Source organism: Neofelis nebulosa, chromosome 8, assembly GCF_028018385.1.
Source record: "Neofelis nebulosa isolate mNeoNeb1 chromosome 8, mNeoNeb1.pri, whole genome shotgun sequence".
NCBI lineage: Eukaryota > Metazoa > Chordata > Mammalia > Carnivora > Felidae > Neofelis > Neofelis nebulosa.
Genome location: NC_080789.1, coordinates 26,043,911 through 26,067,748, shown reverse-complemented (window position 1 = coordinate 26,067,748; position 23,838 = coordinate 26,043,911). Strand labels below are relative to the sequence as shown.

General features: G+C 43.3%; 1 protein-coding gene across 1 annotated transcript in view; it reads right to left on the bottom strand.

Moving 5' to 3' along the window:
- The window catches only part of TMCC3 (transmembrane and coiled-coil domain family 3), a 299,493-nt gene extending 276,007 nt beyond the window's left edge, over positions 1 to 23,486 (bottom strand). Inside the window, exon 1 of the mRNA XM_058741772.1 lies at positions 23,375 to 23,486. Coding sequence (XP_058597755.1) covers positions 23,375 to 23,383 — 9 coding nt within the window. The 5' untranslated portion in view covers positions 23,384 to 23,486. The remainder of the gene's footprint in view (positions 1 to 23,374) is intronic.
- Between the last annotated feature and the right edge of the window lie 352 nt (positions 23,487 to 23,838).

Sequence of the window (23,838 nt, the reverse complement as noted above, 5' to 3'; positions counted from 1 at the left end):
TGCTACGTGGGCAGAACACTTCTTCTGGCACAGCTACGTCGGCCTCTGCCACTTAGCCAGACCCTGATCCTTGCCCTGTCATCTCCAGTAGGCCCTGAAGCTAAAGCTAAATGATGCTCAGGGCTGCCAAGCTTCCTGCAGTCCTTCCGGCATCACGCAAAGAATGCATTCGAGCAGTCAGCACGAACAGTCACTTCAGTAAGTACAATAGTGGCTCAATCCATTTTCTTTTCAATTAAGATTTTAGCTTTCACACAGCAGGGCTTTAACAGAAGTCTCAAGCCTGGGAGTAGGTCACCGAGAATGTACAATACCTATTTTAATGAGCCAAATAGCAGGACTTTTGCTGCCATTCCAGACGTTTTTCTCAAGTCTTCCTGTCGCTCATGGTTCTGGTGCACAGCTGAAAATAATTTTCTTCCTTCCCAACACCTTGTTACTCCTTCCTCTCCAGTAATTACTACCTCAGTTTTTTATTCCCTTATGAAGCATTTTAATAAGACTAGTAATCCAAGGGAGAAACCAAGTAGTGGACGGAATTCTTTGTTCTTTGTAAAATAAGCTGTGGTGAAAAACACGCAAATTCTCACCAAGAAATGAAACAGGTATCACAAGGAGATGGGACACAGGGAAAAGGGATGTGATCCCTGCCGGTGCTTCATGCTCTCTGCAAAATGACCTCTTCCTGTTTTGGCAGCAGGCTCTGGATAACATCACGTCTCTATAAATCACCTCAGTCATGCAGATATGATTCAGTCATTTATCCCCCAGAACCAAAGGATGTGGATTGATTCAGATTTGACGTCTGGAGACAAATGAGGAAGCCAGGCCTACAGACTGTCTGCTTCCTTGTCGGGGTGCAAAAAAATCCATCTTGCCCACTACACCCAGGTGTTCGCTTCCTGGCTTGGGGCTCACATTTCCCAGGCATCTCCCATTAAACAGATGAGGGAGATGGCATGCTTTAAACAAGCCACCAAAGCCACGCAATGGTAGAGGTAGAAGATACCACAGAAGCTATAAGAAAAGCAGTGAGCTACATGAACACATAAACAGAACAGTGAATAAAACAGAGCAGGTATGTATATGTAAATGAAGTAAAAGCATAAATGCAGTTCCATCTGTCCAGGTGTGTGACATGCCGCATGGTCAGGTGCCTTTTCACAAAGTTCCATTCAGGCACCGATTCGCTCATTCAGCAAACGACTAGTGAGTGCTTGCTGGTGTCGGGCACAAGTCCGCAGCCCCGGCGATATGATGGTGAGCCAGATATCCCTTCGCATAGCCTATAATCCAGGGTTTACAGCTTACTTAAGCGTAATTACAACAGCTTCCCACTAAAAAATAATAAACTGACATCCTGGACAACTGAGAATTACCATATAGAGCCGACCCTTGAGCAACAACACAACACGGGTTTGAAGTGCACAGCCCCACTTACAGATTTTTTTCGATACAGTATAGCACTTGTAAATGTGTTTTCCTTATGATTTTTTTTTTTTTTTTTGTAACGCTTATTTTTGAGACAGGGAGAGACAGAGCATGAACAGGGGAGGGTCAGAGAGAGAGGGAGACACAGAATCTGAAGTAGGCTCCAGGCTCTGAGCTGTCAGCACAGAGCCCGACGCGGGGCTCGAACTCACAAACCGTGAGATCGTGACCTGAGCCGAAGTCGGCCGCTTAACCAACTGAGCCACCCAGGCGCCCCCCCCTTATGATTTTCTTAATAGTTTTCTTTTCTCTAGCTTACTGTATTGTGAGAATACATAATACATATAAGATACAAAATACGTGTTAATTGACTGTTTATGTTACCACTAAGGTTTCTGATCAACAGTAGGCTATTAGTAGTTTTGGAGAAGTCAAAAGTTATGCACAAATTTTTGTGGGAGGTATCAGTGCCCTTCACCCCTACGTTGTTCAAGGGTCAACAGTACACCATAAATGGATTCTCAATTTAAAAATAAGTAGACTTACAGGGCACCTACGTGGCTTAGTCGGTTAAGCGTCCAACTGGCTCAGGTCATGATCTCACAGTTGGTGGGTTCAAGTCCCATGTCAGACTCTGTGCTGACAGCTCAGAGCCTGGAGCCTGCTTCAGATTCATTCTCTCTCTCTCTCTCTCTCTCTCTCTCTCTCTCTCTCCCTCTCTCTGCTCTTCCTCTGCTTGTGCTCTGTCTCTGTCTCTCAAAAATAAATAAACGTTAAAAAAAAAAAATTAAGTGGCACCTGGGTGGTTCAGTTGGTTAAGCGTCTGACTTCAGCTCAGGTCGCGATCTCATGGTTCATGGGTTAGAGACCTGAATCCGGCTCTGTGCTGACGGCTCAGAGCCTGGAGCCTGCTTCAGATTCTGTGTCTCCCTCTCTCTCTCTCTGTCCCTCCCCTGCTTACACTGTCTCTCTCTCTCTCTCTCTCAAAAATAAAATAAACATTAAAAACATTTTTTTTCAAAAAAACTTTAAAAAAATAAGTAGACTTACCTATAAGTACTCCACTTGTAAATGAGTAACCAAAATAATAACCCTGTTCATTCAGAAAACGTTTATTGAGGGCCAGCTACGTGCTAGTCACTGTATCAAATGCCGGGTTACCCAACTCACAAAATTCCTATCCTTAATGAGCTCACAACCTAAGTGAGAAGATAAAATAACAAAGAGCAGCGACTGAGTGGTTCAGTCAGTTAAGCATCTGACTCTTGATTTCAGCTCAGGACACGATCTCACAGTTTGTGAGTTCAAGCCCCATGTCGAGCTCTGTGCTGACAGTGCAGAGACTGCTTGGGATTCTCTCTCCCTCTCTCTGCCCCTTCCCTGCTCGGTCTCAAAATAAATAAAATAAAATAAAAATTAACAAAGAGCTTCTATATAAGTGACAAAGGCTTTAATGAAGGGTGGAAGACATTCTGAAGGAATGGTGGGGGGAGGGGCGGGGACGACAGGCACCAAGGTCTGAAGGAGAGCAGCACTGGAAGACTTGGACTGAGGTCTGATGACCGAGTAAGGCAATGCCAGGCAGGCATGGGGTTGGGGAGTTCATTTCAGATGGAAGGAACAACAAGTACGTTCTCAACTGAAAATAGTGCCTTCGGGGTGAGCAGAAAGTGCATCTGGGCAGCAGCCAAAGATAAGCCTAGAAAGGGAAACAGAAGCCATGTCTTGAAGGGCTCTGAATGCCCTGACTGCGGAGCTGGGCTTTATCTCGCAGGTGATGGACAGCCTCTGCTGTATTTTCGGCATGATTAGATTAAATGATTAGATTTGCCTGTTGAAACATTGCTCAGGCTGAGGTACGCTTCACATACTTCTGAAGGTGTGACTGAAGGCAGAGAGAACAGAGATGGGGGTAACAGTCTGGGCAAGCAATGACAGAAGGGTGGCAGAAGCGGGATCGTCATCATTCGTTCCTTCTACTTAGATTCCAAATCAAAAAGAGTTTAACTGAAAACAAAAGACACTTATCTAAAAGAGATCATACATTACAGCTCAGCCTGGTCTTTTCATTTAAATTAAAAAAAAAAAAAAACTAGAATATTATTACAAGAGGAATAAAACTGCTTGTGCTTTTTGACCTGGTAATTCCATTAAGGGATTCCTAAGAAAACCTAAACGAGAGAAAAATAACTTTCTTCAAAGATGTTTCTAAATGTACTACTCAAATAGCCAACAAATGAAAATAATCCAAACATCTAAAAATAAGGGATGGTTTAAATCAAATGTCATCTATCAACATGACTAAATACTACACAGATATGAAAATAACCAGAGCCATCCATGGGAATGTGTATGTGAGGAAAATATCAGACTCCAAAACAATACACAGTTGACCCTTGATCAACAACACAACATGCGTTTGAACTGCACAGGCCCACTTACGGGCAGATTTTTTTTTATAAATACAATACGGTAAATGTATTTTCTCTTCCTTATGATTTTCTTAATGATATTTTCTTTTCTCTAGTTTACTGTATTGCAAGAATAAATTACATAACACATAATATACAAAATATATACTGTGTATGTTATTGGTTAAGTTTTTGGAGAGTCAAAGGTTATACATAGATTTTCAACTGCATGGGGGCGGGTGTCAGTGTCCCCTGCATTGTTCAAGGGTCAGCTATACATACAATGACAACAACTGTAAGTACCTACTATGTGCTGGGCCCAAGGCTAGGTTTAGGGAATACAAAAATAAGCCAGACATGGTCCCTGTCCTCTAAGATTTCAGAGTCCACTGGGAAAGCCAGACGCACATTACTGCAACAATGTGAGGAGTTCTCGACAAAGCTGGGCACCATGAGAGCCCGGAAGAAAACTTGCCCAACTTAGAGCCAACACATAAACACAACACAAATGTGGATATTAAAATCAGTGGCAGAACTCAGTTGCAAATCTGGAAGACCCCAAACATGTACTTGTTCATTCTGTTTGATCATCCTGGGCATGAATAGAAACTGTGAAACTTATGGTGAAGAACACTCAAATCCCCAAGAGTATCTGCATGGAGCCCCTTAAGAATCCTTGGACCCTGGTTTGAGAAACAAGATCTAAAAATGGGAGGGTAGCAGCGGAAGGGAAAGACAAAGACATGCCTTTAGCTCCTGAAGAGGATCGAGAAAGTCAGAGACAATGTCAAAGATTGAAGCCTCAGCATCTGGAAGAATGACAATGAGGCTCCCTGAAATAAGAAACTCAAGAACAGGATCAGGTGTGAAAGTAAGAAATAAGTTCCGTTTTTGACACTGAGTTTGAGGAACTCTGGGAAGAAGAAAGGTAGAGGTATTTAAGACTTTGCTGGAAATTTATCTCTAGAGATTTGGGGCCACAGGGTAGAGACTCAGTATCCAAAGTCATCTTCTGGAGACAGCTGAAGCTAGAAATGGATGTTGAACAACAGCTATGAACATATTTAACATTACTAAACATAGAAGATCTACCCCATTTAGTCCCTCAAATATGTGTTAAGCATTTACTTACTTTCAAAGTAGTATTTCCATCAAATTAATAAAATTACAGAATGAATACAAGATAATAAATTATATTAACGAACTATGGAATTAAAGGATCGGGCTACACACAGAGTAGATACATCAGTCTCGTGTTTTTCCACGGGAAAAACTCTCTACTTTTAAAATAAATGTAATTTGGAAATACAATTTGATTAATATAATTAAATGAAAGCTAACTTTTTCTACAGTGATATATTCATGACCATCTTGCTACCAAGCCTGTGAGCCTGAGATAAGAACTCTGGGGATTTATGCCTTCTGTAAATGTATAACAAGGTATCTGGAAAAACAGCAAACACCTAACACTTGCGAAGGAATTTTGCAAGTAGGGGAATACTTAAACATTAGGAAATTGCAAAGTCCTAGAAGAGAGCATTTGTGCGTATGTACACACTGCAGAGCTCTGCTGTTGAAAACAGTCTGGGCTGCCAACGGTGGAGGTGGCTGCTTTCACTCATTTGAAATCTACAATTACTCCTATGTAAATTAGAGGCAAGGCAGAAAATGTGAGAAATTCAGAATCAATTTATCTTCTTAGTACTGCTGAGATTCTTTTTGTGTTTGTGATCTGTATGTGCCAACATAACAATTCAGTTATTTCCAGAAATAATTTTTTAAAAAAAAAACATTTTCAATGATGAGTTTTGAGTAGCAAAACTGGAAAGCATAGTGTCAATCTGTTGTACATTCATGGAGTGCTGACTCTCACACTCTTCCTTTTGCAAACAGGCTTCAACACACAGAAAAAAGTGAAAACCACGCTGTAAATAACAGGGCTGCAGAGGGAGAGGTAAAGGAGGAGAAACACAATTTGGGTTCAAACACCGGGTTGACATCAAAACATGAGTGCTCCTATTTCCACTTGCTGAGACAGACATTCTCGAGAAGATAAAGTGAAGATAATTCTTGCTCTTCCTCACCTTCACTCTTCTGACTGCCTTACTGTCTGTGAAGACAAACGGCACAAGCCATTTTAGAGGGAAAGTCCAAGCTAGGATTTAGAGGGAAGCATGAATATGGTTTTCTTAAATCCATCAGCCGAAGCTTATGAACAAAGCAAAGCCTCCCAAACATACCTTAATTAACTAGGGGGCCTATTAAAAATATAGACTTCGGGGCACCTGGGTGACTCAGTCGGCTGAGCGTCTGACTTGAGCTCAGAGCACGATCTCAGCGTTCATGAGTTCAAGTCCTGTCCTCTGCTGTTGGTGCAGAGCTCACTTCGGATCCTCTGTCCCTCCCTCTCTGCACCTTCCCCGCTCAGGTGCTCTCTCTCAAAAATAAATTAAAACATTATTTAAAAAATGTATCTATTTCTAGGTCCTCTCACAGAAATTCCGATTCAGCAAGTCTGGGGTGAGACTGGAAATGTGTGTTTTCCCAAAGCCCCACCAACCCCATCGACTCCCACAAGTGACTCTGTTAGCTAGCCAGGTTTGTGAATCATGAACAAGAGACCGCACTGAGACTTAGTTGCTCTGGAAGGAGTGATGGTTTCCATAAGGGCAGCAGTTCAGAGTTTACGAAAAGCGCTTTCACATCAACTATTTCATCTCCAGTTCACAGATGAGGAAAATGAGGCTCAGAGTGGTCCACGGTCAGACCTCACTTCAGAGGCCACGGTACAACGTTGTCTCCACTACACCATCATTCAAGCACCAAATTTGTGAGCAATGGGGAACTCTTACCTGACCTCAGCTCTTACTTCACAGGGGAGCCACGCAAACAACCAACAACTGTGATGCACCCGGGCAATTCCTGCACCTGTCCACAGTTCAGAAAGACCATCGGCATCCTCACTAACCACTTTTTACTATCTATTCAAATGGAACTTTAATAAATTGTAATGCATAACTTGTAACACAATTTCACTGTATAAATGTAATGAGAAATTATCTGAAGATTAAAAGTGTATCCACTTCTACAAAGAAAGAAATGTCCATACTCTCACTAATTTCTGTAACATTCTGCTGAAAGCCAATTGCTTTATTTTTATTTCAATGCATAATTCTAAATTTCTAGTTAATATAACTTATCAGGAACCTCAAAGGATAGGAACAAGACTCCTTGCAATTGGGAAAGGGTGCCATGAATATAAAAAAAAAAAAAAAATGGTAGGGGTGTGTGTCTATGAGAAGGCAGCAAGTGAGGCAGACAGGAAACTGAAATATCTGGGTTTGGAAGAGGTTTCTGGTTTTCTGTCCATGTAGCTTTGTGTAACCTATTGAGTATGAGGATGGGCTATGGGAGAAAAGGTTGGTTCACATACCAGAAAACAAATTGCAGACATACTGGAACACAAGGGAATCTCTAATTATAAATTATGGCCCACAGGCCAAATCCAGTGACCTGTTTTTTAACGGCCTAAAAGTTAAGAATGGTTTCAACATTTAAGGGTTGCCTGGGGGTGGGGGTGGGGCACCTGGGTGGCTCAGTCGGTTAAGCGGCCGACTTCAGCTCAGGTCATGATCTCACGGTCCGTGAGTTCGAGCCCCGCGTCGGGCTCTGTGCTGACAGCTCAGAGCCTGGAGCCTGTTTCAGATTCTGTGTCTCCCTCTCTCTGACCCTCTCCCGTTCATGCTCTGTCTCTGTCTCAAAAATAAATAAATGTTTAAAAAAAAAAAAAAAAAAAGGATTGCCTGGGTGGCTCAGTCAGTTAAGTGTCTGATTTCAGCTCAGGTCATGATCTTGTGATTCGTGAGTTTGAGCCCTGAGTCGGGCTCTGTGCTGACAGCTAGGAGCCTGGAGCCTGCTTCAGATCCTGTCTCCCTCTTTCTCTGCCCCTCTCCTGCTCACGCTCTGCCTCTCTCTCAAAAATAACTTTAAAAAAATTTTTTTAGGGGCGCCTGGGTGGCTCAGTCGGTTGAGCGTCCAACTTCGGCTCAGGTCATGATCTCACGGTCCATGGGTTCGAGCCCGACGTCAGGCTCTGTGCTGACAGCTCAGAGCCTGGAGCCTGTTTCAGATTCTGTGTCTTCCTCTCTCTCTGTCCCTCCCCTACTCATGCCCTGTCTCTCTCTCTCTGTCAAAAATAAACATTAAAAAAAAATTTTTTTTTAATTTTTAAAGAATGTTTTTAACACTTTTAAATAATTGAAAAAACCTGCATAATATTTTATGACATGAGAAAATTATAGGAAATTCATATTTTAGTGTCCCTAAATAAAGTTTTATTGGGACACAGCCATACTTACTCATTTTATGCATTCTCCATGGCTGTCTTCACACTATAATGGCAGAGTTAAGTAGTTGTGACAAGGATCCATATGACCCATAGAGCCTAAAATATTTATAATCTGCCCTTCAAAGAAAAAGTCTGCCAATCCCTGCTTTAAGGGAGGTGTTTGGCTGCTTCCTGAAAACTTATTTTGATCTAGCCTTTGTTTGTTGAGTATGAAATAAAATACTGAACTTAGAATCACCTCACATCTTCTTTGATACTGACCTAAAAAGCATACCACAGTCTAGATACCTCTGCCTGAGTATCCCAGTACTGAAGTGACATTACTCCTGTGGTTTCCTAACCCAGAAGCAGGGGCAGGGAAGGGCTTCTGCACATTCAATTCTATTATCAGAATGACGGATGTATAAAGAGAAGCAGCCAGGCATACTAATCCTGCAGGGCCCTCTGCATGAGCCATGTCTGAGCCTTCCTTTTATTGAGGAATGGAGAGCTTTACCCTGTCAACAAATACTGTTGCCATTTTCCCAGCATTAATATTCGAAAATAGGAAATGCAGCACATAAAGCATAATTCAAAGTACAATGGCAGGAGCTGCTGCTGTCCTCATTCCACTGAAGGCAGGAGGCTCGCCTATCAGAGTCCAGACGGTTCTGGTCCATTATCAGCAGCCCAGTTTTTGCCATTTCTGAAGGCAACACGAATTATAAAGCATTTGCTATTGTTGCACCAATCGGCTAATTCAATGGTCAGAACATTTCAAACCTCGTAATTTACACTGGAAAAAGTGGGAGTCTCACTCTTTTGAACTGCCTGTTAGACTACCCCATGTCACAGCTTGCCTGGCACTAGGAACAAGAAAAATTCTCCGTTAGGAAATTAATGTTTATAAATACCCTGGAAAGCCAAATAATAAGCATCATGATTTAAAATAAAAGTAATCAGAATGGCTTATATTATTAACTTTGCAAGTACATATTTTCATTTGTGACTTTATCACACACATTGATTGTTGGCTCAACTTTTTTAAGCACTCGACATTAGGTTTTTTGTTTAAACTGGTCCAACCCTTAAAGTATTTTGCTCACATTTCAAGCAACACTGAATCCAGAAAAGAGAGAAATGGCTTAAAGAGGCAATGAAATATCTTGTATAAGCACAGTGCCTTGTGCCTTGAATGTGCCTTGCTTGCGTAAAAAGCATTAAGTAAATGGTGGCTCTTTTTATATCAGTAACAAAACATGCCAGGGTGCCTGTGTGACTCAGTCGGTTCAGTGTCAGACTCTTGATTTCAGCTCAGGTCATGATTTCACAGTTCATGAGTTCGAGCCCCACATCAGACTCTGCACTGACAGTGTGGACCCTTGCCTGGGATTTTGTCTCTCTCCTTCCCTCTCTCTGCCCCTCCTGCACTCTCTCTCTCTCTCTCTCAAAAAAAAATAAGCAACAACAAAAAACATGCTAAAGAGAGAAGTCTATTTTCAAGCAACACTAGCCTACAAAATATAGATGTTCAAATGCAAAGAAGACCTAATCTGAGGTGACCCCCTGTTCTGTTTCCAAGGCTTAAGGGCCTAGTTACTGGACAAATTTCAAAAGACCTCACAGAACTATTTACCATCTGTGATCAAGGTCACAATCAGCAGCCACCCAACTCTCACTAAACCTTGCACTCGGCAGGCTATAGCCATACTGGTAGTGGTTGGGTTTGTTGGGGATTTGTTCCTCAAGATTCTGTTCTGAATGAGAAGGGACAAAAGGCAACCAAGAGCAAGGGAGAAGAGAAACAAGAGACAGTAATTCCCACCTGCCTCCTCTTCCTCTCCCCAAAGGGCGAATACTGTCCAGCATGTCAGGGAACTGCTGGGCTACTTATTCAGCTAGTACAAGATGAACAAGATGTCACTCAACAGGTGCTTACAGAGCCCCTACTAAGGGCCTGCTGTTGTTCTGAGCATTGGATACATCAGTGAATAAAACAAACACACTCAAGCACAAAAAAGTGGGGTGACTCTACCTATCTGACATTAAGATGTAATCAGTAGTAACTAAGATCCGAATAAAGAGCTTGCACACTCATGCATATGGAAACTGGCCGTATGACAAAGGTGGCGTGGCATGGCACATTGGTGGGGAAAGGACAGTACTCAGTAAGTGTTGCTGGAATACCTGGTTATCTATCTGGAAAAGAAAAGTGAACCCCTACCTCGCTTAATACATTAAATTTAATTCCAATTGGATTAATGGTCTAAATATTAAAGGCAAAACTTGAACTCTCATTAGAAAACAGGTAAATATCTTTAGCCAGCAGACAATGGAAAGATTCCTTATGAAACAAAAAGCACAAATCACACACACACACACACACACACACACACACACAAATAACTTCCAATACATTAAAATTCATCAAAATATTCCATTTAGAAAAAGACACAAATTGGAAAATATATATTTGCAGCTCAGTAAGAAAAAGTACAAGAGAGAAACGAGCAAAAGATATGAACTGACAATTCACAGAAGTAAAAACTCAAATGGCCAATGAATACCTAAAAATATGTTGGACCAAAGGTGCCTGGGTGGCTCAGTCGGTTAAGCCTCCAACTCTTGGTTTCAGCTCAGGTCATGAACTCACGGTTCATGAGATGGAGCCCCGTGTTGGTCTCTGTGCTGATAGCATGGAACCTGCTTGAGATTCTCTCTCTCTCCCTCTCTCTGTCCCTCCCCTGAGCATATGCATGCTCTCTCTCAAAATAAATAAATAAATAATTTTTTAATATGTTGGACCACACTTGAATACATAAAAATATGTTCAACCATCCGAGAACCACAAACTAAAAGCATGATGAGCTATCCCACCTCTGTCAGATCTGCAAATAAATGTAAAGTCTGACAGTACCACGTGTTTGGTAAAAATACAGGCCATTCATAAACTTCTCATAAACCTCTCTGGAGGAGAATATGGCAATATTTAGCTGAATTGACAATATGCTTACCCTACAGCCCCACTACCCCACCCCTACATGCCCTGGCACTCACAAACAAGCACATACGCAAAATCAGAGCAGCACTGCTTTAAAACAACCAAAATATATGGCAAAAACAGAAAGAACAACTTAACTATGTAGTATTCCACTACATAAATATACTTAGCTCCAAAAATGCATGCTGAGCTACTGGTATCAGATGGTTAAATCTCACATATACAAGTGTTATGCAAAAAACCAATATGGGCATGTATATATGTGGTGATTTATATACATATAAAGTTTCAAGACATGCAAAATAATGGCATATCTTGCTTAAGGATATATGCATATGTAATAAAACTATTAAAGCGCACAGATATGTTAAATTCAGAACAGAAGCTTCCTCTGCTGGCAGGAAAGTATGGGGAGAGTACCATCTCTACTGGGGTTTTTCTTCCTTTGTAGTAGGGTCTTTTATTGAGGAATAATTTACATATAGTGATATAGATGTCAAGTGTACAGTTCGAGTCTGACACATACACCCATGTGAACCTCAAGCCTATCGAGAAGTAGAAAATCTCCATCACACCAGAAAATTTCTTCATGCCCCCTTCTAGTCAGTCCCCACCAGCAACCACTATTTTGATTCCTGTCACCACAACTTGGTTTTTCCTGCTCTAGAACTTCATGTAAATGGAATTATACAGTATGTACTCTTTTGTGTCTAGTTTGAGATCCGTCCATGTTCATGCATAAACAGTAGCCTGTTTCCTTTTTATGGCTGAGTAGTATGCATTCCATTTTATAAATACACTACAGCTTTTCTTAGTCATTTTTTAAGTTGTGGTAGATACATGAATGCCAATGTATTATTCTTTACACCTTTTTTTTATATATTAAGTATTTCCTTCTTTAAAAAGTGTAGGTCCCAGAGTGCTAGAGATGCTCTAGAACATACACCTAAGGGTAAAATAGCTGTGCTGTAGGTTACGTATATTGTCAACCCTATTAGACACTACAGATTCTACTTTATGACCACAGACCTACTGAATCAGCAGCTTAGGAGGTGCTGTTCAAGAATCTGCATTTTTAATAAGTTCCCCAAGTGACTCTTATGTAAAACATGTTTTGTAAACCAGCTTATAAATACATTATGTATATTCTCTGTGTTCTGTAACTCCAATGGCTTCAATTATTACCACTTATATGCCAATAACTCATAAATTTATATCTTTCAATAAAACTTTCTCCTAAACTACAGACCTCTGCTATAAATATCTCTACATGAAGGGCCCACTGGTGCCTCTGTGCAAAACTTCCCAAGTCCTACTCCTTGGTTTTCCCTCCAGTTTTATGTCTCAGTTCATGGCACCACTGTACATCTGGTTTCACCAAACCAGAAATCTGAGAGTCTGCCACTCTGAACTCCTCTCCTCCCTTATCTTCCACATCCTATTGGTTACTAAGTCCTCTTCATTACACTAAAATACGTCTTGAATAGAACAGGTCTCTCCATTCCCTTTACCATCTCCTAGTCTAGGTCATCTGGATCACTGTAATGGCCTCCTAACCAGTCCTGCCCCCTCCAGTCTTGTCCCTCCAGCCCATTCCCTACCTTGCAGCCAAAGGAACCTTCTGAAACAAATATCTGATTTTCAAAACTGCTTATTTAGAATCTCTCAATGGTTTTTATTTTTATTTATTTATTTATTTATTTATTTATTTATTTGAGAGAGAGAGAGAGAGAGCGAGCATGCACACAAGCTGGGAGAAGGGCAGAGGAAGAAACAGAAAGAATCCCAAGCAGGCTCCATGCTGAATGTGGAGTCCAATGTGTGGCTCGATCCCACAACCCTGGGATCATGACCTAAGATGAAATAAAGAGGCAGACATTCAACCAACTGAGCCACTCAGGCACCCCTCTCCATGGCTTTTTTTCATTGCCTTTGGGACACTCAAGATGGTTTACACAGCCTTTCATGATCTGGCTTCTCCCGACTTTTCCAACCTCAGCTCTTGCCATTACCCCCTTGCTCTGTATCCATTTAGCTGCTCTGAATGCACCTCACTTCCTTAAATGTGCCATTCTTCACTCTTCCTTTGCATAAGCTGTTCATTCTACCTAGAATGCAACCCTCCTTCTCTTTCCCTGGCTGCCCTTGCTTGCCCTTCAAGTCTCAGCTAAACAGTCACTTCATCTAGAAGGCTTTTATGAACCCGCCAGATTACATTAGAAATTCCCACTACAATACCCTAGCAACTTATTTTCCCTTTGCAACAGATTATGCCATAATTCACGGAACTGTTCATCTTCTCAGACAGACTACAAATTCTGTGAGATCAGGGCCATGCAGAGCTTGCTAACCCACAACGGATTCCTAGCATACAGTAGGAGGTTCATTTTAAGTATTTGTTTCATGAGTGTTACCATATTACATTTAGTCTACATGCAAAGAAACCTTATCAAATAGCCTCAGTTATTTCTTTCAATTGAAGATGTGAATAATTCTAAGTTCGGAAAGTTATATATTATACGCAATATTTATGTTTTACTCTCCTGTTGCTTTGGCAAACACAATCTGCCACCAGAGAAACAGTCCATCAAAAGGAGCAAGAAATACATGCAAAAGAATGAGACTGAACCACTTGCTTTCACCATGCACACAAATAAACCCAAAATCCAGTACAGACCTAAATGTGAGACCTGAAATCATAAAAATCCTTGAAGAAAAACAATCAGTAATCTCTCTCACATCAGCTATAGCAACATTTTTCTAGATACGACTCCTGAGGCAAGGAAAACAGAAGCAAAAATAAACTACTGGGACTATACCAAAATAAATAATCAACAAAATTAAAAGGCAACTTACTATGGGGGCACCTGGGTGGCTCAGTCGGTTAAGCATCCAACTTTGGTTTAGGTCTTGATCTCACAGTTCGTGAGTTCAAGCCCTGTGTCAGGTTCTGTGCTGACAACGCAGAGCCTGGAGCCTGCTTCAGATTGTGTCTCCCTCCCTCTTTTTGCCCCTACCCCGCTCATGCATGTGCATCCGTGTGTGCGTGTTCCCTCTCTCTCAAGAATAAACATTTTTTAATTAAAAATAGACCTACCCTATGACCCAGCAATAGCACTGCTAGGAATTTACCCAAGGGATACAGGAGTACTGATGCATAGGGGCACTTGTACCCCAATGTTTACAGCAGCACTCTCAACAATAGCCAGATTATGGAAAGAGCCTCAATGTCCATCAACTGATGAATGGATAAAGAAATTGTGGTTTATATACACAATGGAGTACTACGTGGCAATGAGAAAGAATGAAATATGGCCCTTTAGTAGCAACGTGGATGGAACTGGAGAGTGTTATGCTAAGTGAAATAAGCCATACAGAGAAAGACAGATACCATATGGTTTCACTCTTATGTGGATCCTGAGAAACTTAACAGAAACCCATGGGGGAGGGGAAGGAAAAAAAAAAAAAAGAGGTTAGAGTGGGAGAGAGCCAAAGCATAAGAGACTGTTAAAAACTGAGAACAAACTGAGGGTTGATGGGGGGTGGGAGGGAGGGGAGGGTGGGTGATGGGTATTGAGGAGGGCACCTTTTGGGATGAGCACTGGGTGTTGTATGGAAACCAATCTGACAATAAATTTCATATATTGAAAAAAAAGAATAAACATTTTTTAAAAAGGCAGCTTACTAAATGGGAAAAGATATTTGCAAATTACATATCCAATAAAGGGCTAGTTTCCAAAATATATAAAGAACTTATACAATGCAACACACACACAAACAATCCAATTAAAAACTGGGCAGAAGACATGAACAGACATTTCTCCAAAGAAGACATACAGAAGGTCAATAGACACATGAAAAGAAGCACAACACATTTGGGAAATGCAAATCAAAACTACAATGGATATCACCTCACATCTGTCAGAATGGCTAAAATCAAAAACACAAGAAACAAATGTGTTGACAAAGATATGCAGAAAAAGAAACGCTCTTCGCTGTTGGTGGGAATGTAAACAGGTACCACCACTGTGGAAAACAGTATGGAGGTTCCTCAAAATGTTAAAAATAGAACTATCCTATGATCCAGTAATCACACTTGTGGGTACTTACCCAAAGAATACAACAACACTAATCCAAAGGGATACATGCAACCTTAGGTTTATTGCAACATCACTTACAACAGCCAAATTATGGAAGCAGCCCAAGTGTCCATCGAATGATGAACGGATAAAGAAGTGGTATACATATACAATGGAATATTATCCAGCCATAAGAAAGAATGAAATCTTGCCATTTGCAACGACATGGATGGAGCTAGAGTGTATTATGCTAAGCAAAATAAGTCAGTCAGTGCAAGACAAATACCACATGATTTCACTCATACATGAAATTTAAGAAACAAAACAAAACAAATGAGCAAAGGAAAAAAGAAAAAAGAAAGAGAACCCAAGAAACAGACTCTTAAATACAAATTGGTGGTTGCCAGAGGGGAGGTAGGTGGCGAGATGGGAGAAAAAGGTGATGGGGATTAAGAGTACATTTCTCATGACGAGCACTGAATAATGTAAAGAATTGTTAAATCACTATATTGTACACCTGAAACTAATATAACACTATGGGTTAACTATACTGGAATTAAAATTTTAAACTTTAAAAAAAAAAAAAGGAGTAAGAAGTGGCAAGACTCAGAACTGGCCAGCTTGAGTCTCAAACCTTAAAAAAAAAAAAAAAAAAGCCCCATGTATTTTTCAACAGTGTTGCACCTGTCACACCTCAGTTACAAGGGAGGCACAATGCTTGAAATCTTGTTAGGTTTATAATGATTGAAGTGGAAAGGCTTTTGGCAAAAGGATTGAAAGTGTGTATTTTTTGTTCTGGGATTTTCAGTCTAAGGCACAGCTGGGTACACTCGGCTGTTGCCAAGGATGGAGGCTGCGTGCAAATTCACCGGCAGTTTACCTACAGCAAAAGCTCTCAATTTTAACTCTCCAACCTTCCACCCACTTTTTGAGGGATATAAATATTAAAAACACAAACTCTGATGCCAGAATGCCTGGTTTAAAATCCCTGCTACATCATTTATTAGTTGTGGTATGCTGAACAAATTACCCAGCCATTCAGTATTTAACTTCCTCATTTGAAAATGGGAATAAAACAGCATTTACTTCATAGGTTTGTTGTGAGGACTGAACGAGTTAATCACACATAAGACACTCAGAGTAAGGGCTCAGTAAGTTTTCCATACATCTAGGGGTAGAGGAACAGGTTTGCAGGAGAAAGCAGGGGAGAGACGGACAGGGAAAACAGAAGCAAAAGAAATGTGCTATGTAATTTGAATAATCTTTTGAACCTCAGACAAGTCCTTTTAATGTACATTAACTAATCCAAGTCGCACAGCTAGTAAACAGCTGAGCTGGATTTGGAGTCAGGGAGTTCGTCTCCAGAGACCAAGCCCTGAACCACTAAGAAATACTGTCTCCCGTCTTCACATCTGGCCCTTGGGGAACAGAATTCCTGTCTTGTAAAGGAGAAAGGGAAACAAAATGATGCAAGGAACGGAAAGGAAGAAAGAATAAGTAAAATAAGGCCAGACTCATTTATTTTCTCAATTTAAGAAAGGTAAAGTGACAAGTTTCCCTTTATCCTCCCTTCGCAGACCTGAGAGAGCCCAACATATTTGTGGACGCTTTGCTTTCAATTCGGGAAGCCGGGTTGAAATCAAAATCACTGTCAAAGACTCCAACAGATTGACAGATCCTTCTGAACATAAATCCAAATGTGAAATGGAAATACGGGACACGAAATCCAAGAGTGAGCAAGAGAGGAGCGGACGGAAGGGTTACAGAAACCATACTTCTGTCTAGAGTGGAGAGACAAGGTGAGGTGTTCTAGAGTCAGACAAAGTATTCATATTCTTGTCTGGCCTGTAACATCAGAAAAACAACATCCCTGAGCATCACTTTTTTCACCTGTAAAAAAGGAACAAGAACATCTGCCTCTCCATGGATAATACCTGCCTCTCCATGGATAAATAACTCTGATGCAGTTTTAGGAAGAAACAGAGGGACAGGACCCTCACACATGAAAACTGAGGGTAATTTGGCACTCTCTTTCTTTTCAATTTAACAAACTTATATAGCACTTACAATATGCCAGGCGCGATGCTAGTCACTTTAAATATATTAACTTGGGGGCGCCTGGGTGGTGCAGTCGGTTAAGCGTCCGACTTCAGCCAGGTCACGATCTCGCGGTCTGTGAGTTCGAGCCCCGCGTCAGGCTCTGGGCTGATGGCTCGGAGCCTGGAGCCTGTTTCCGATTCTGTGTCTCCCTCTCTCTCTGCCCCTCCCCCATTCATGCTCTGTCTCTCTCTGTCCCAAAAATAAATAATAAATAAATAAATAAATATATTAACTTGGGGTGCCTGGATGGCTCAATCAGTTAAACATCCAACTCCTGATTTCAGCTCAGGTCATGATCTCACAGTTCATGGGTTCGAGCCCTGCATCAGCCTGTGCACTAACAGTGCAGAGCCTGCTTGGGATTCTCTGTCTCCCTCTCTCTCTGCCCCTCCCCTGCTTGCTCTCTTCGCGCACGTGTGGCTCACTCTCTCTCTCTCTCTCAAAATAAATAAACTTAAAAAATGAAAATATTAACTTATTCAACGTTTATGGTAGACTGTCTGCAAAAATGGTGCCAATGATTCTCTTCACTGTATCCTTGTCCTTGGAGAGTCCCCTCCCACACAGACTCAGTGCTTTGTGCTCTGGGCTTTGCCCTCTCTTGCTGCCTTTGGAACCCTGAGGCTACCACGTAAAGAAACCTGAGCTAACTGGCACATGAGAGATCACACGCCATCCCATGAGCTCCCTACAAGCCAACTTGTCTGTCAACTACCAGGCAGGTGGGTGAGGCAGCCTAGATCCTCCAGCTACCAGCTGACCCACCAGGTAACCACAGAAGCGTGAAAGAACCCGGCAGAGCTCAGCTGGGCTGGCCCAGATAAGAAGAGCCACCCAGACAACCTACCAACTCATGAGCTAAGCAAAACAGATATTGTTTGAAGCCAGTAAGTTTTGGGGTGATTTGTTATGCAACACAAACTAGTAACAATCCTCACAGCAATCCTTTAGGTAGGTACTATTATTATTCCTATTTCACAAATGAGACAACCGAGGCAAAGAGAGGTTGACTTGCAAAGCCTGTAAATAGCAGAGTCAAGATTCAACCCCAGATAATCTGGCTCCAAGTCCACGCTATTATGTGGAGATTTTATTTATAAAGATATATGTAATAGATACAAAGATATCTCTAACATATATAGCTAAGTATATATACATATATACACATATGCATATACATATCTCCTCTATACTATGCTGCTTCACCTAACAAAAGGTGTTTTTTCATATTAGCTGACTCAGAAATTTATCATACAGATATACTCACACAAATGTAAAATCACATACGTATAAGATTATTCCCTGCAGCACTGTTGATAATAGCAAAAGACTGGTACAATCCTAGTACATCCACATAAAGGTATCCCATATGCAGCCATAAAAAGAACTGAACTGACAGATCTACAAATACTGATCTTGTGTACAAGGAAAAAAAGCAAAGTGTACTTACATACTACATTTACATTTGTATGTCAAAAAAAAGGGAGAAAGTATGAATATATAACTGCTTGTATATGCACAGATTATTTCTAGAAAGACACAGAAATGGGTTTAAAATCAATTACTTCTGGCTAAAGGGAACCAACTGGCTGGGCAACAGAATATGAGGAATGATTTTCACTGTAAATATTTTCATGTATTTTGAATTTTTATATTGTATGAATGTATCATCCATTAATTTTTTTTTTATTTTTTGCTTAGAGAGAGAGAAAAAGAGCACACACGGGGGAGAGTGAATCTTTTTTTGTTTAGCATTTTTTTTTAAGTTTGTTTATTTAGAGAGGGAGCACACGTACACACAAGCAGGAGAGTGGCAGAGACAGAGGAAGGGAGAGAGAGAATCCCAAGCAGCCTCCACGCTGTCAGGTCAGAGCCCAACCCAGGGCTCGAACCCACAAACTGGCAGGTCGTGACCCAAGCTGAAACCAAGAGTCAGATGCTCAACTGACTGAGCCACCGAGGCATCCCAAGCATTTTTTTTTTTTTGAGAGACAGAGAGTGCGAGGAGTGGGGCAGAGAGAGAGAGAGAGAATAAATCTCAAGCATGTTGCATGCTCAACCCAGAGCTCAACGTGGGGGCTCAATCCCCTGATCATGACCTGAGCTGAAATCAAGAGTCAGAGGCTCAACCGACTGAGCCACCCAGACACCCCAATCACCTATTAATTTTAACTTAAAATGTTGTTATGAACATTAAGGGAGACCATAAATGCGTGGAACAGAGAAAGCAATAAATAGTATTGTTACAATAATTATATACAATATTTAAAAATTATAATTACATATATTATAAATATTATAATTTAATTATTATAATTATTTTTCCACAAATGACTTCTAACTCTAAGGCAAATAATTTCTTAAAGTAGCCAATCCTCAGGGTAGCTGGCTGGCTCGGTCAGTAGAGTATGCGACTCTTGATATCCAGGTTGTGAGTATGAGCCCCACATTGGATGTAAAAATTAAAAAGAAAATCTCTAAAAAATATATACAATAAAAAAAAGTTGCCAATCCTCTGAAACTCCTGGCTCTGTACAGGAAAGAACTCATTTGGGATGCAAAAGTAAAGAAGGAAATATTTACTAGCTATGAGAACAGGTGAAAGAAGAATCGAAAACGTGGCTTCCCTGGTGGTCATGACATAAGGTTCAAAGCACCGGGCAGAGTGGTAATGCCCCATTTCTGCCTCTCTTCAGAGAAGCCCAATTATTGGGCATCTTCTGTGCTCTGACTTCATACGTTCTCTGTGCACCTTTTCTTTCTTTCAGCATCAAATGAAAGCAATTACTTTCTATTCTAATAGTGTGTCTGCCCTCCCTCTGCAGTTACTCATCTACAAAAGTTGAAATGCTGCCACATGCATTTGCCAAACTGCTAAATTATCTGCTTCTCCAGAACCAGAAATGATCTGGGGCAGGAGCAGGCAGTCTGTAGCAAGCAAAGAGTAATGCCAAGAGCCAGGGCTTTGGAGTCAGGTAAACAGGTACAAATCCCAGCTCCAACACTTAGCTGAGTGGCCAAAGCAACATATCAACCTTTCAGAGCTTAGCCCATCTGCAAAACAGGTGACTACAGTTCCTATTTTACAGGACTCCTGTGAGCACATATACCACAGTACCAAGTACAGAGTAAATGCTCACTAAATGTTAGCTATATTTATCATCACTGGGGACATTCCAACTGAGGTCCAACCACCTGCCTTTCTCCATCTCTCCCCGCCCCTCTCTCTCTCTCACACACACAGACATCAACGATCAGCAAGTTTAGGTGTATGCTAGAGGATTCCCAACTCACCGTCCCACATCAGCAAGTTCAAATGACCGTACCTCCAAAATCCATCCAGTCTAACTCTCTCCATCACTGCTGCACACAAAGGTGGTCTCTCTTTACATGACCATCCCCATTCCATAATTCATTCTACACACAATAGCCGTGTAGATCTTCGAAAAAGTAAACCAGATCATATCATTCTATTCCTCTGCTTAAATATCTCTAAATAACATTCCTCTGCATTTAGGCTGAAATCCAAATTTCTTACCATGGCCAACAAGTCCCTATAGAACTTGGCCTCTATCTCTCCAACCTCTCACTTCATCCCACTCGCTCCACCCCATGGACACTCCACTCCGCTTCAGCCCCAGTACTGTTTCTCACACAGGCCAAGTCTGTTCCTGCCTCAGAGCCTTTGCATCTGATGTTCCTTGGTCTGGAACACTCTTGCCCCAAATTTTCACACAGGTAACTTCTTTTCATCATGTAATTCATAGTTCAAATACCAACTGTCTAGAAATGTCTTCCCTGACCATGGAAATGAAAATGGCTTCCCTCCCTGATTTGCTCCCCATTTCATTATCCTGCTTTATTTTCTTCCTAGCACTCATCACTATCTAACATCACTTGTGTATGGGTTTACTTTTTTATTATTTAATTTCTCAACTAGAATGTAGCCTCCAAAAGAACAAGGATCTTTGGCCATCATCTCCCCACTACTCCTAGAGCACAGTATGTGCTTAATACATAGCCCTTATGATGGTGGCAGTGGTGTTTAAAATGCAAAGTGCAAGCTTCAGTCCAAGGGATTCTGATTTAATAGGTCCGAAGTGCGGCTCAAGAATCTGAACTTCTAGCAAGCATCCGTCTTTTTCATCCTAAAACAAGCAGGATACAAATCACTGTTTTAAGATATTCTGGTCAATTCCTCCATTACCAAATCCCTCTTCTCCCTCTAACACTCCCTTGCTTAGGCCTACAGATCCCTTCCCAGCTGCTTTTCTTAATTAACCCAATGACACTAAGGTAAAAAAAAAAAAAAAAAAAAAAAAAAAAAGAAGGCTGCTGACCCCTGAATTTGGAGTTCAAACAAATAACCCCGCCCGTTTCCATTTCTGCTGCTCCATCAACACCAGGAATGCCAAACTAGCTGCCCAGCCTGGCTGGAATCCTGTCCTCCCCAGAAACACCTGAGCAGGTCTGGACTAACTCCAAAAGGTAACCCAGGTAAATTTCCATGTCAGCTCACTAATAGACTTTCCAGAGGCAGCTGGGGCCAATTCATACTTGCTCTACAAGCCCTCCAAATACACCCCCCCCCCCATCAACATATCCAGAAGACTTAACTCTGGCACCACCTGCAAAACGACGGCCAGAATTCCCTTTGAAGCAACCTAGCAGCTGAGAGGAAGAAATCTTTGAAAGGGCTACTCACTCAGGTGACCAAACAGGCACATACATGCCATTGTACAAGGCAACCCCTAACTCCAACGCAGAGAAACTCACAGGCTCTGGCGACCAACAGTCGTGTTTTGTTTTTCCCATTTATTCTCAGACTTGTCTCTTCAGAAAACATCCAACACCCTTTCCCTAACGCCTAAACTGTCACTGGGCTTGGCCTCAGGGTGTCTGGGAAAATGTCAAGGGTACCTACTTGGAGTTCCCTAAAGTTTCCTGTACTGCTACCCAGTCTGAGATCCCGCATTTGATTAAAGCAGCCCCCACCCCCCCACCCCCAGGTTAAAATCCAAACTGCATACTGGGACTGGTAACTTAGAATCACCAACACTTATGCGTGCATTAGCTCCCCAAGAGGGTAAGATCAAGCTGCGCGGGGGTCTGCGTGCGTGATCTTCCTGGCTGACCGCAAGCAGCACCAATCTTCCAGGCTGTTCCTTCAAGGGGAATAAACCCTGTAGAGGGGAGTTTTTCCGCCAAGAGCCACGAGCGCAGGGGCCTGTCACCCCTGCAGTTCGGGGAGCAGCCGCTGCCCCGGACTCCCCCAAGCGCACGTGCTGAAAGTCCGCCTCGGGACTCCGCGGGTTCACGTCGCAGCAGCGCCTGGCTCGCTAGCAGAGCCGAGGGAGCAACTCGAGTCCACACGCCCTCGCGCCTTCCAAACGCCGAAGCGAGGGCCTTTCCGCAGACGAGGCGTGAGGCCCACCTCTCCGAAACACACACACACCCCTCCACCCGCCACCCACCCAACTCGGAATGGGGCCCGCCTATCCCTGGGGCTTGCGCCTAGGGAGCCCAACAGACGGCTGGCGGCAAAGTTTACGAGGCTCTCGAACTGGGAGCGCGGCGCTAAGCAGCAGAACGCAGCGGCCAGACCAGCCGAGCGGGCGGCGGGGGCGCCGGGAAGGGACTCCCCTAAAAGCTGGAAGCGAAGGTGCTGGGAATAGCCTGCCCCGGCCTCGAGGAGGCGCAGGCGCTGACAGAGAGCCCCGACGTGTCCGCGCTGCCGCTGGGAGTGCTGGGCCCGGCGGGCACCCTCCGGCTGCAAGTCGCCCCACGGCTCCCCGGGCCCCACCCCCCAGAGTCGTCCGCGGAGTGTCCCCCGGCCCTCCCCGGCTGTGGCCGCGGCCCCGCGAGGCCCCGCCTCGACCCCCACCCTCAACCCTTCCCTCCAGCTACGCGGGCCCGGCTCCCCGCCGCCTCCCGTAGCCCGGAGCCGGGCGAGGGAGACGCGCTCTCACGTTCGCCGGCACACTGGCCGCCTGCCCCCTCGCGCCCCCGGGCGACGCACACTCACCCTCCGCATGGTGCCGGGACGGGCCGGGCTCGGCGGCGCGGGCGCGGGCTCGGGCTCTAGCCTGGCAGGGACGGCGGCGGCGCACAGGCGGCCGGGGAGAGCCGCGCTGCCCCCTCCCGCACACGCGTGCGCCGCGGCCGGCGAGCGGGCGACGGCCTCCACGGGGGCGGGGCGGGGGCGCGCCGGCCGTGGGGTCCCCGGGCCCGCCCCCGGCGTGCGGAGTTCTGGGCCCTCCCAGCCCCGAGGCTCCTCGTTCCCCGTCGTGGCGTTCCCCACCTTCCCCGGCCCGCTTCGCTCCTCTCCTCCCCCTCGAGTTCCCGCCCGACAAGGTTGGAGTTGAACGCAGGTGCCGACCCTGTGGGGAACCAAGTTCAAGGAGCCAGAGGAAATTGATGGCCTGCGGTGGGAGTTCTCACCCCCCTTAAAAGTACATCTCTTCTCCCCGTTGGATGGGAGGAGGCCCG